The following is a 13,173-nucleotide window of genomic DNA, read 5'->3' on the forward strand; positions in this document are numbered from 1 at the left end:
CATAAAAGCACGAAAATTTTGTTGGATGACACAATTTTGCCTATTTTAGCTACTATATTTTTTTGTGAGTGAATTCTATCAGGCCCTTAAAAAAATTGAAATTTTTATAGAATAACAAAGTTTAAATGAACAGCGTTTAACTATAACTATAAATAACGATAAAATAGTACAATATTTAATCATAAAATCAACCTTTGATCATAAAAGCAAGCGAAATGGCTGTATTCGTAATTAGGGTTGCATTGAATCATGATAACAAACCGTAGAATCTTGTAGAAAATGTAATATGGAATCATTCACATGATGGTATATTTCAACATGGCTTCATATAATGGTTGCAAAAAACCTTGTAATAACGTGTAAGCCTTGTAACCCTTGTAACTATATTTCAATACTCATCAAAATTTCAAACAGTATAAAAAAGTTTTTTGACAAAACTTTTTCCAATAATTTTGATAGCAAATTGTTTGAAAGTTAAAAGTTTTGAAATGTTAAAAAGTGAAATTTTTCTTTTAAAAAGTAAAGACACAGATTAAAGTTTAATAACATATAAATAAGCTTTTATAAAAATATGCAGAGTATTAATAAATAACGTGATTTTACATTTTAAAATAAATTAAATTTTTTAAAGAAATTCTTGTGAGAACTTGGAATATTCCGTCAAATGTCAAAAAAAACTTTTTTTGTTGCTTTTCTTTCTCTTAAATTAAAAATGTTTCGAGTTTTCTGAAATTAAATGTAAATTGTCCTATAAGGCCCATGTTTATTGATATACAAACTACAAACTTTGGCCTAAAATTTTTTCTCTTTAGTGTTTTTTCGATTAGAAGTTTTAAATAAATATGTTTTACTGATTTTAAGTATCGAGATAGCTTTTTTCTATTGGCTGTGCTTTTTGGAGATTCATTGAGATTATATATACTTTATAAACAAACAATCAAAATCAGCTGATTAACTTTAAATTGATTTCAACTGTATTATGCCTATTTCAAATATTAAAGTTACTTTTTCTTGTCTTTCTGCCTTTAGAATTATAGAGTATTTACTCTACGCTTATCCCACTTAAATAATTTAAAAAATAAATCTTATAGAGAAAAAATTTCTTTGCTCAAATCAGCACATCAAAACATGGTTGAAATTAGCTTGAAAATTATGTCGATAGAACTGTGACTTACAAAATTGCTATTAATTATTCGCTTATCAGGATTATAATCCTTAATAATTACTATTACTCGATTCTCATAACTATAATCCGAATAAAGATTTCGCTTCTAATAATTATAATTATGTCGCATAATTATGTCTAATAAAAATAATTTTGTCGATAGAACTGTAACTTACAAAATTGCAGTAATTATTCTCTCCTCATGATTATAATCCTTAATAATTACTTGATTCTCATAACTATAATCCGAATAAATGTTTCGCTTCTAATAATTATAATTATGTCGCATAATTATGTCTAATAAAAATAATTTTATCGATAGAACTGTAACTTACAAAATTGCAGTAATTATTCTCTTCTCATGATTATAATCCTTAATAATTACTTGATTCTCATAACTATAATCCGAATAAATGCTTCACTTCTAATAATTATAATTCGAATTAATTATTTGATTCTCATAATTGTAGTCCAATTTAATAATTCGCTTCTCATAATTATAATCCAAATTAATCCATGATCAATTAATCACTTCTCATAACTATAATCCGAAATAATTATTCTACTTTCATAAATATCAAAGCATTTAATTATAAGAATTTCGTGATTAAATTAAAAAGCGCTGTATACAGGTAAAAAATTTAATGATTATTATCAACGTTTTACCACAGTGGGGAAAAACAAACTTAGATATGCTCAGAAAATTATCTATTGTTACTTAACACGACTTTGGCAAATTTCCACCGCCATCTCCTCCACCACTTTTCTTAACAAATTAGTCGTGAAAACCAAGACAAATATAACAGTAAACTTTTTTGCTGTAAGTATCTCGCATAAAATATATTTTACCTTAAAATCACATTTTAAAGATTGCAACCTCGCATTGTGTTTGTATCTATAAATGATGCTCTTCCTAAAACATAAATGAAATGGCAAAACACAATGGAACATAATTAAATTTCATCAAAAAAACGAAACTACTATAAAGATAATTGATAGGCCATACATATTGGATATTTATAACCGGACATTCTCAACTGACGTCATCAACTCGAAATAAAAGGAGATTATCATGGTTCTTCGTCCCATTGTCAACATGGAACTCCTATTATCTGTCTTTATAATAGTTAGTTCTATGCTTTTAGCATTTGCCCAAGGTCCGGCTTGGGAAGGACGTGGTGAAGAAAGAGGACCTTCTTTTGGCGGATCGGAAGGAGAAGATAGATTTTCAGGACCCAGAGGGTTTGGTGGTCCAGGTAGACACAGAGGACCTGGTGGTCCACCTGGGCACAAAATGCCAATGATAATGATTCCCATGTATAGTGAGTGTCAGAATTTTACATCTGTCATGACTGAGAAATTTAAAGGTGAGTTAATATCTGTTGTAATTATTTTTGTGATTGTTTTAAAAGGATTAAAACGTTTTTGAGATATTTCCACAATGCTTTTAAATTTATTAATGTATATTTTTTTAATCTTTAAAGTTAAATAATAAAATTGTTTCTGTCGAGAAAATGGAACAAAAATAAAATTCAAATTGTAATAAAAAATGCTAAACTTTCTTTTCTTTTTTTTTTCAAAATTTGTTTTTACTTTTAGTACATACTCTTTAAAAACTAAAAACTCTCTTAAACTGAAGTTTTAAGCTTTTTATAATAAAATATATAATCTAAAAAGCTTTGGGCATTAAGCCAGAGTTTCATATTCTTCAAGAGAGCTTTCAGGGAGAAAAACATCGCAAACGACTTGAAGGCTACAAGGTATTTCTGTGTATTCTTAATATGTTCTGTGTCTCATCTTATTATTATGTATTATCTTATCTTTGTTATCTAGAAGGAATTCTCTAAATTTATAGAATGCCCATTAGAGTATCTTTCGCGAATGAGTGCTAAGGGACAGTTTTGGGTAAATTTATTAAGATTGGAAAAAGTATGGTTTACTCCTATTTTGTTCTCAGCCGATTCCTATACATTTAATATAATTGTTTTTTAAAATTTACTGTAACTTTTCTAAAATTACTTATTTTTTTATAAAAAACCACCTCAAATTTAAAAAAATAAAAGCAAAACAGCATATTTTTACCTTACATTACAAAACTAAATATTATGTTCACTTAATATACATATTTAATAAAGAATGCTCTTAATTGTTTTTCCTTTCGGAGTACTTTTTACACAACGTGTACCAAATTCCGCTTTTTTTAAATATCATAAAACTTATTTTTTGTTTCAGTCAAATTCTTATTTTATCTTTTTTTTTAAAGTGATCACTGTTTAAGGAAAAAATAAGTATTTTTTTATTTTAAAATAAATCAGAAGCGTTTATATAAAATAAAAAAATTTCACTATATTATTATAAAGACGTTTCATTTCCCTTAAACTTAATGGAGAATTCGGAGCTAAACTACGAGAGTACTGGAAACCATTACCCACGAGTCTCATGTAAGTTTACTCTGAATTAAAATCAGAAATTAAACTCTGAATTAAAGTCTGTGTAAAGATATTCGAGACTGAAATTTTGCAGGAGGAACATAAATAAAATCCTAATAGCGGCTCTAAGACATTAAGACGTTATCAGACACCCTGCTTTTAGCAAGGAAAATCGTACCGTGGCTGAAGTTTGGTAGGCGAGAACGATGCATCGTATTGTTCATTCCAATTAAAACAGTTTAACTGCTTCAAATTATGGAATTCTAAATGTTTATATATTGATAATATTAGGCAAATGCACACTTGATCATTATTATGGTCTTGTGAATTAGTTTATAGTAGAATTAATTTATTTGTGTTTAATTAAACATCTAATATATACACATAAAGCTCAAATTACGACACAAAAAAGGCATACTGTATTGGCGGCTCTGTAAAAAAGAGCCTTTTTCAATGTCAAGTAATACAGAAAGTTTCAGTGCAGTCATTTATAAGATTATTAATAAATGTTCTTATTTATAACTGAAATTATGAAATGTCTGTTTCTTGTGTGGCTTTTTTTTTGGTTCTATAAACAAGGAGCCTTTTCAGTGCTAAAAACACAGAATATAAAAGTGAAGTCATTAGTACTCAGTAAAATATTGTACCAAGTATGCCCTATATTCATTTAAATCAAATATAAATGCTTATTTTAACGAAGAAACCTGATTAGTGCAGTTTCTAATAAACAAAACGTTCCAAAGTTTGCTTTTCTTTGGTTGTCAAATGTGGTGGAGTTTTTTTTATTAGAAAAAAATAAACATAATAGAATGTAGAGGAGGTATTATTGCATGTTACAATAATGGCTTCAACTAAAATTTGCGTGCAATGAAAAACTTAGTTCGCAGAGAACAGATAGTACAGTTAAGGCGGCGTGATTCACTTTTAAGATATAAGTCTCTCACGCGATTCTTTAAAAAGTATCTAAATTTTTAAATTGTATGTCTAGTTGAGAAAAAGAATCACGTTAGTTGAATTATATGTAAAATAATTTTTAAGACTCTTGAAGAAACGGAACTATTAAATAATTATTTGGAGTTAGCCAGTGTAAACAAAGGAAAACAGTAACGCTGCTATTAAAATTCGAATGATGATTCTAAATAATTTTATTTTAAAACTCAATTTCAAATATTTGAAAGTAAAAATAGTTTATTATTTATTTTCAGAAATGTGGACGAATAAAGAGATCGGACCCGGACAGTGTGAAGGAGATCACCATGTAAGTCGTAATTGTATTAATTCTTCAAAACCTCGAAATATTTATTCTAAGATGCTTTATTTGTTGTTGATGCATTATTTGCCGTTATTTACCATTGTTTTAAGCTTGGAATAGCCTTAAGTCCTGAAGTGGACTGATCGTTAGGACACGGTTCTCAGTCAGTTCACCGAAGTCAAGCATCATTGGCTACGATCAGTGACGTGACCACTTGGATCAGTCTGCATAGGGACCGAGGGTATGCGGTATTGGTTCTCGTTGAACTGTTCTACCGTAAAGTGCTCGACTTCACGTGAAAGGTCACCGGGCTACCGAAGCGGTGGTGCCCTCCCCTCTGCAGAGGATCAAAATTATGATGACATGTCTTCGGATCATTTTCAGGGATGTTTCCCAGACCGTCGCCAATGGCCCATTGTGCAGCTCTAGTGCGACGTAAATGAACTACAACTAGAATAACCTTAACAATGTAATTTTTGTGTAATTAAAGAGTGTTTCTTGAATTTACTTTTTCAAAACTACTATATTCTTTATTCAAAGATAAAATCTCTCTTAATAGTGTCGTTATTTATAACCAACAATTTAAATCTGATGCCATTTAATTGGAATTTACGTATTTATTTTTACAAGACTGCAAAATATTTCAATTCTCAGATACGTCTGTAGTCTTTAAAAACTATAAATAAAAGTCTCAGACAACGGTAGATGAAATCAAATTGTTAGCGTACGCAATATTTTATTGAAATTCTTCTTCTTCGTGCAACTTCCCCTTTTAATATACGAATAAAATAGTTATATTTGGTGCAAAAGAGAGCAATTATTTATTTATTTTAATATTTAAACAATCTTGTGTTGTGAATTTCTAAAGGAAATGCATTTTAACATCTATGCCACAGGTAAGAAAACACTGCTGAAACATTATTTTATATGGCTTAGACATAGATTAGATATGCTTAAAAATTCTCAGACTTGTCAGATTTTTACACATATTTTTATAATCTCTTTTAAATCTTTTATGCATAGTTTATGCATAGTAGCAATCGCAAAGCTTTGAAATGAATTACAAAGCATAATGGATTGTGTTAATTTGCTCATGCGTGTTTCATCACATTTTCATTGATCTGATAAAAATATAAGTTAATTTTAAATTTTTAGTATTTTACTTGATTTCCGAACCAATTTAATAGAATAAAAAAAATAAACACAATCGAAAACAATCGATTATGTAAAAAACATGTTTTATATTTTTTTATTATTTTTTATCATTGAATTTAAAAAGAAATTAAGTTGTAACGTTTATATGATTTCAAACTAAGTAATTTTAAATGGCAAAATTTGAAACTTGAAAGAAATGAAATAAACCGTTCTTAAAAGGAAAATTTAACAATGCCGATTTTAAAAAAAAAAAATCATCTCAGGAATTATTCATCCGATTAAGTTCAAATGTTGTTTTATGTTATTTACAACCATGAAGCACAAAATGAAGTAAAGTTTTCATTTAAGAAAATTTATGGACCAATTATTCATTGTTAAATAAATTAATAAATCTAATTTAAAAATTATATTTTACATGAATTCATATTTTGCTCATAACATTTGTTAAAGTAGTTTCATAATTGCACACATAGTTGCACAATAGTTGGAAAGATGTGACAAAATATGCAAAAATGAAATTAACATAAACTTTAGGCCCATAACTTTTATATTGTGGTAACCACCTTTCCACACTTAAGGCTCAAAAATCTATATCCGCCCGATATATATATATATATATATATATATATATCGTTTAGGAAAATAGAATAGTTCTAATAATTTTTTTTAAAATAAGTCTTAACACAATATGTTACATCTATAATAATTACCACTATTTAATTTTTAAAAAAAAATTGAATTTCACAAAATTGAAAATTTTAAAAATCGAATTTTTAAAAATTGGAGGAAGCGTAAATGACACCAAGACTTATTTTCGAGGAAATTAATAGAATTACTAATATTTTTTGACTGGGTTATAATTTTTTAAAGTCGCAAATACGACATTCAAATATGGTGGAATTTCTCACCATCACTGTAAAAGAAAGTTTGGATAAAAAGATGCAGGCACCCTGAGTGCACGATCCGAAAAATCTATTTTACATTAAAATCTATTTTAAACGTATAATTTTACATCGCAATTTTTACAGTAATATTTATTTAATTACAGTGATTCATAAAAATTACTGTAATTATGACAGTATTTTAGATTTTTTGTTAAGTAAAATTTGAAATTAAAAAGTATCGATGTCAGTACTTTTTACCTTAATTTTTTATGGAATTTCTTACAGAGTAATTATTTCTGCATTGTATAACTTGTTATTTTTTACCTAATCTCTAAGTACAATATTTTATACTGTATTACAATATTGTATATTGTATTTCAATAATTTTTTTATTTTTATTTCCAATGAGCTGCACAATCGGTCTTCCCGATGAGCAGACCTAGTGCGTTCTCCAGAGGTGGTATCCACTCTTTCAGGACCACCACAATCGGCTGGCATGTTAATTTGGACGTCTAGTTCTGCCACATTAGATGGCAGCACTGAGACTCTATTTGGATGCTAAAGTGCACTAGGAATTTAATTTTGCTGGAAATGCCAAGAGCCAATAAGGCACTCCAGGGATCTTTTACATGCCACATAATCATACGACGTGGCAGTTGAGAATTTTCTGCATCCCGAAAATCCGGTGTCTGGGCCGGGGATCGAACCCGCAGACTTGGGCTCAGAAGGCCGACGACAATCCAACTGCGCCACCCAGTCACGTATTTCAATATTATATATTGAATTACAATAGTGTATATTGCATTTTAATATTGAATATTGTACATTTTGTATTTGAATATTGTATATCAATATTGTATGCTGCATTTCAATAAAATATTTTTTGTACAGGATTGTATGCTGAAAGACATGGAAAAAGTTCGATGCCGGGTGCAAGCTACACCTACTAAAGAATGTGTAGAAAAGCTGAGGGCGTTTATGCAAGGTGACACTTGTTTAAATGATGGAGAGGGTAAAGATGAAGATAATGAGCCTTAGTATGAAAATAAACAAAAAAAATAGTTCTGAAATAAATAGAAAAAGACAAAAATTAGAAATAAAGAAACTATAATGTTTTGTTTTCCTCTATTTCTGCCATTTTTATTTGAAAATATTCTGCATCAAGAAATGTGAAAATATTCTTCGAGAAATTTGAATTGTTCTTTTTTTTTATTTCTAATGGTAAAGCATTATGCAAGAACAAAGTAAGTTCTTAAGTAAAGAATTAAGAAAGAACAAAAATGTCCGTAGTGAAAAAAAAAGCAACATTTTCAAAAAAATGGACTACACTCCTGAGATTGCAGTTTTATTTTGTAGCAATTATATCTTTGATTATCTTTAAAAAAGCTTTTCTAAAAATATGATTAGAGTATCTTTAAAAAATATTTGTGTAATACAGAGAAAAGAATTAACTAAAAATAATCCTAAACATGAAGATAATTTTTTCAAATAAATGTTTGGGGACAGGATTGCAAGATTGGCAGGGCGCTTGGCAGATCCACCGATCAAAAACTCCCCATGTAGTAAAGGGTGACTGGTGCACACTAAATCCATCGGATCACAAAGTCCCCCATGTTCCCAAAACAAATTATACCTCTGGGGGTACTTAATTGGAGATTAATCGTTCTTTGGTTAACGTCAAAATTACGATTTGTGGATGAATGAATGAATGTATGAATGAGTTCATGCTATAAAAACGGTTGTGAGGTATAGGTGTGGAAGAAGTCGAATTCTTAGTCATAGATGGCGCCACTGGAGAACAAGAGCAGTCGCACCTCTTTCCTTGATGGCCTATGAAAGCAACAACAACAAATTAATATTCAAAAATGATTCTGCATGATTTAGTTCAATAAAAAATGTTAAATACTCAAATTTTTAAATAAGTTCAAAAAGAGTAAAAATTGAACGGTGTGAATGTTAACTAGATTACACGCTGATGAATTCATTTTTACGGAACATTTTCTAAAAACTGCCAATGCTCACAAGCTATTCTGTTAATAACACTTCAGATTTATAAAGGAGTGCTGCTCTAAAAATTTGATTCGAGTATTTCTTAAGAATTATTTGATGAATATGGTGCAGGGTTTCTAAAAAATGTTAAAAAACAAAACAGAGATACATTGAACATATTTAAACTAAATATTTAGGCGAAGTCTATCATTAAATTATCTAAATTGCATAAAAATAGCTAATACGCTCTAAAATTTAGTTTTATTGGAGCAGTACTTTCAGAAAAAATGTATCTTTTTTCGTCACAGTATAAAAAAAAAAGCAACTAAGAAGGTAGTTAATAATTATAAAAAGTACGCAAGGAGTTCTTGAAAAATCATATGAGATATTTCTAATGCGCATAGAATAAATAAAAAAAAACAGTTTAAGAATTATTAAAATCCGAACTTCTCCATAAAGTAAAAATTAAAGGCTTTTTTAGTCAAAAAAGTTTCCCAGTAATGGTTTTACGCAAATATATTTTCTCAGATTTATGTATATAAAAATGAATGTCAGTCTTTCTGTCTGTCTATCTGTGCGTCCTTTATAGACTCCTAAATCATCTGATCGAGAGCGATGAAATTTGGCATACCGATAGTTCGAGAATTTCTTAGGAATTATTTTATTAATATGGTGCAGGGTTTCTAAAAAATGTTAAGAAACAAAACAAAAATATATAGAAATTTTTTTAAAAACATTTTGGCAAAATCTATCATTAAATTATCTAAATTGCATAAACATAGATAATACATTCTGAAATCCATTTTATTGGAGCAGTAGTTTCAGAAAAAATATATCATTTGAAAAGTAACTGTCAACATAAGAACATTCTACAGCGAAGAATGAAATGGAATTTTCTGATTGGTTAAACATTAGAAATTGTTTAAATTTATCTATAGACGACGAGGTTTTTTACAAGCTATTTAGTACACTCTAGCTATTATTTTTTTAGGTTTTTATGGTCCCTCTAACGGAATAAATACCGTAACAAATCACTAGAAAAGGATAAATTTTGACTGTCATAATTTACATCAAGCAATAGCATAATGCCAAATGATATTGAATACAGTTAATCTCTATTCTGATGGACATAAAGTACAAAAACATGTTTTGCTTAGTTAATTTAATAATGTAAAGCTCCTTGAAGGGAAACAAATAATAATAAATAAAAAATAGAAATTATTTTAGCTTTATTAATTGCGTCAAAATATGTCAGTTTTGTTCATGATTTCGTACTGTTGCTCGTTGAGTTGTTTATTATTGATATTTTTTTTTCATTTTATTTACCTCGTATGAAGAGCAGCCATTCAGCTGATTTAATATTAAATTAGAAAATAGAAGTTTGTTTAAATGAAAAAAAATGAAGGTTTTCAGATTAAATTTTGAAATACATAAAATTAAGCAATTTAAAGAAATTATTATTGATTTTTAATTTTTGGGTCTTTTAGGTCTAAGTAAACCTAGGCGAAAAAAAGTCTATCACTATGATAACTATTGTTCTAACCATTGTATTTTCCCTTACTTTATTCTTAACTTAATCATCTGTAATATTTCTTACTTTATACATGTAATAATATAAGTATTTCTTTATTGGATTCTCTACAATTAATTGTTTTTTTTTTATTCAAGACAATTATAAAAGGGCAAACACCTGAAATACTGATAAATTAAAGACAGACACTAATTAAAATTAGAAGAAAACACATACAAAAAAAGTAGTTTTTCTCAAAATTTCTTTAAAACTATACTTACTTTTAAGATAAGCAATGAATATCAAATTTACGATAATTCAAAGTCATATAGAATGTTACGTAAACACTGCTTTGAAAATATTCTCCCAATAGAGCACAAATTAGTATAAGGAGTCGAAAATTTAAATTTTAGCATAAACGAAAATTTTTTTATCTATATTTAACGAATCATTTGTGAGGAAAACATTCTGATTTCCTGAAAAAACATGGAGTTAATTCGAAATATCATCTTTCAAACATTAAAGACAGTCCTTACGGAACGTCATCAATCGAAAAGAAAAAAAAAACACTTTAAGGGAAATTTGCCGTAATCAGCGTAGTTTTGCTCATTAGAATATAATAGTTCGTTACAATTTTGTTTATTAGAATATAATTGAAATAGAGAGAAATGTCCCATAATTCCAAAACGAGCCTAGTTAGCAGAATGTTTCTAATTGTGTGTGAGATAGAAGAACTCAGAGTTTATTTTCAATTATTTCAAATGTTTGTGCATATAGTTTGTAAAGTAGACAAGGTTGCGTAGCTTATAATTTTAGAGATTAGAAACTCGTTATCTTATTTTCGAATAAGAATTAGGGGTTACAAACTAATTTTTAAACGGGAACGATTCAGAAACTGCAGAATGACTAGTGAGGAAGGAAGAATGAAAAAAAAATTGAATGCTCGATGAAATTTAATATTATTAAACTTAATATTATGATAACTTAATTATTACAATTATTTATAACTTAATAGTATTAAACTGAATATGATAAACTTTATAATAATAGCCTTTCACTCAGTTTCGTTTCGTCGAAATAAAAAATCACGTTTTAACGTTATCAGCCACGCTTTCTCCAGCAGTAATTTTTTTTTGATTTTTCTAACGCTCTTGTTTTTCTCTCGCTTAAATACGAATTTGAAACCTTTAGCATGCACGTTGTTTCACTTCATTTTTAGAGTAAGATACTTAAAAATTACTCACAGATAATCAGTTATATGTAAGTAAATATTTCTTTGGGCAACACAATATTAAAGTTTGTGTAATGAAATTAGCAAAAAATTTTAAAATGAAATCACCTATGAGCTTTTTATTCTGAACTTAACTCAAAAGACGTGCTTAAGAAAACAGGCATAACTCCAAATACGTATTTAATAAAATGGACATATATATATATATATATAGTGTATTTTTTAAAAAAAATAAACTAATGAATGCAAATAAACTTGTAAAGTAATGATGTAAATTTGTGTAAATCGCTTAATTTTTAAAAAATTTAAATTAGCTTTTATAAAGACTTTAAAAGTCGTCAGTTGTTTTTACAAGGTTGTTCCTATTAAATTTATAATAATGGTAATAAATTCACATTGTAGAGGTGTTTAGATTCTTAAAAACCATTTTATCTTTAAGTGTTCTGAATACGAAGAGATCTTTTGAAAACTTACATCCGTAATATATTCAACTACCCCAACCCCGAAATTCTTCTTAACGATTATGATAAATGCTTAAAAAAGTAATGAAAATTACTTTTTTAACTCGTTTAGTAGTTAAATTTGAGTTTATCCAATTTCTTAAATAGACATATTGAGTCATTTCCACTTTTTTAATTATGCAATTTGAGTTGTATCCATTTTTTAAATATTCATTTTTAATCATTTTCTAAGAGACATATATTTAGTATCGGATATTTTCTTAAATATGCTTTTAGAGATTTGATCATTTTCTGAAGCATGCAATTAGAGCTACACCCATTTTCTGAAATGCGCATATTGAGCAAACGACGATTTTCTTAAATGCGAATGTCAAACTCCAAATACGTTTAAGAATAAGTTCATATTCTTAAACACGTTTCTTGAGCTATGCCCATTTTCTTCAATATGCATTTTGAGCTATGTGTATTTCCTTAAATGCGCATATTAAGCTTTGACCATTTTCTTAAATACGCATTTTAAACTAAGTTCAATTTCTTAAGTACGCCTTTTAAGCTATTTTCTATGTCCTAAATGCGCATTTCAAGCTGTGTCCTTTTCTTTAATACGCAATTTGAGCTTTGTCCAGCATAAAAAAGCTCATTGATGAGATGTCTTTCTGAATTGTGCAATTATTTCAAATACTTGAACAATTATCAAACGACAATGCCTTTGATAATTTCTTTTAATTATAATTTTTAAACAAACACTGCTTTCAGGAATTTAATTCATTAGATTTAATTAAGGAAGAATATTAATTTTATTTTACTCGGATTAATCAATATTGCCTAAAATTAATTCGTTTTAATTGGACACAAGCCATTTATGCCAAAATTGCATTAAATTTTATTTAACAATGATTTATTTTAATTAAATCAGCACTAACTACAATAAGAACATTTAAAAAACTACATATTTTTAGTCATTAATTTTTATTTCCCAACTGAATACTAAAATGAAAAATAGCACGTTATAAAAACATTGTTTTCAAGTCACAAGGGTTAATTTTTTTCAGTTAAAACTGCTTCAGCTTTTTAAAAGCTCAGAGAATTTATGTGTA

General features: G+C 27.9%; 1 protein-coding gene across 1 annotated transcript; it reads left to right on the forward strand.

Moving 5' to 3' along the window:
* The first annotated feature begins 2,202 nt into the window (after nucleotides 1-2,202).
* Nucleotides 2,203-8,013, forward strand: LOC107444270 (uncharacterized). Its single transcript, XM_016058371.4, has 3 exons — nucleotides 2,203-2,532; nucleotides 4,800-4,852; nucleotides 7,777-8,013. The coding sequence occupies exons 1-3, from the start codon at nucleotides 2,238-2,240 to the stop codon at nucleotides 7,921-7,923; spliced, it is 495 nt and encodes a 164-aa protein (XP_015913857.1). The 5' UTR covers nucleotides 2,203-2,237; the 3' UTR covers nucleotides 7,924-8,013.
* Nucleotides 8,014-13,173: the final 5,160 nt, after the last annotated feature.

The sequence above is a fragment of the Parasteatoda tepidariorum genome, chromosome 9 (genome assembly GCF_982258835.1).
Source record: "Parasteatoda tepidariorum strain Cologne lab strain chromosome 9, Ptep-v5.0, whole genome shotgun sequence".
In the NCBI taxonomy this organism is placed as follows: Eukaryota; Metazoa; Arthropoda; class Arachnida; order Araneae; family Theridiidae; genus Parasteatoda; species Parasteatoda tepidariorum.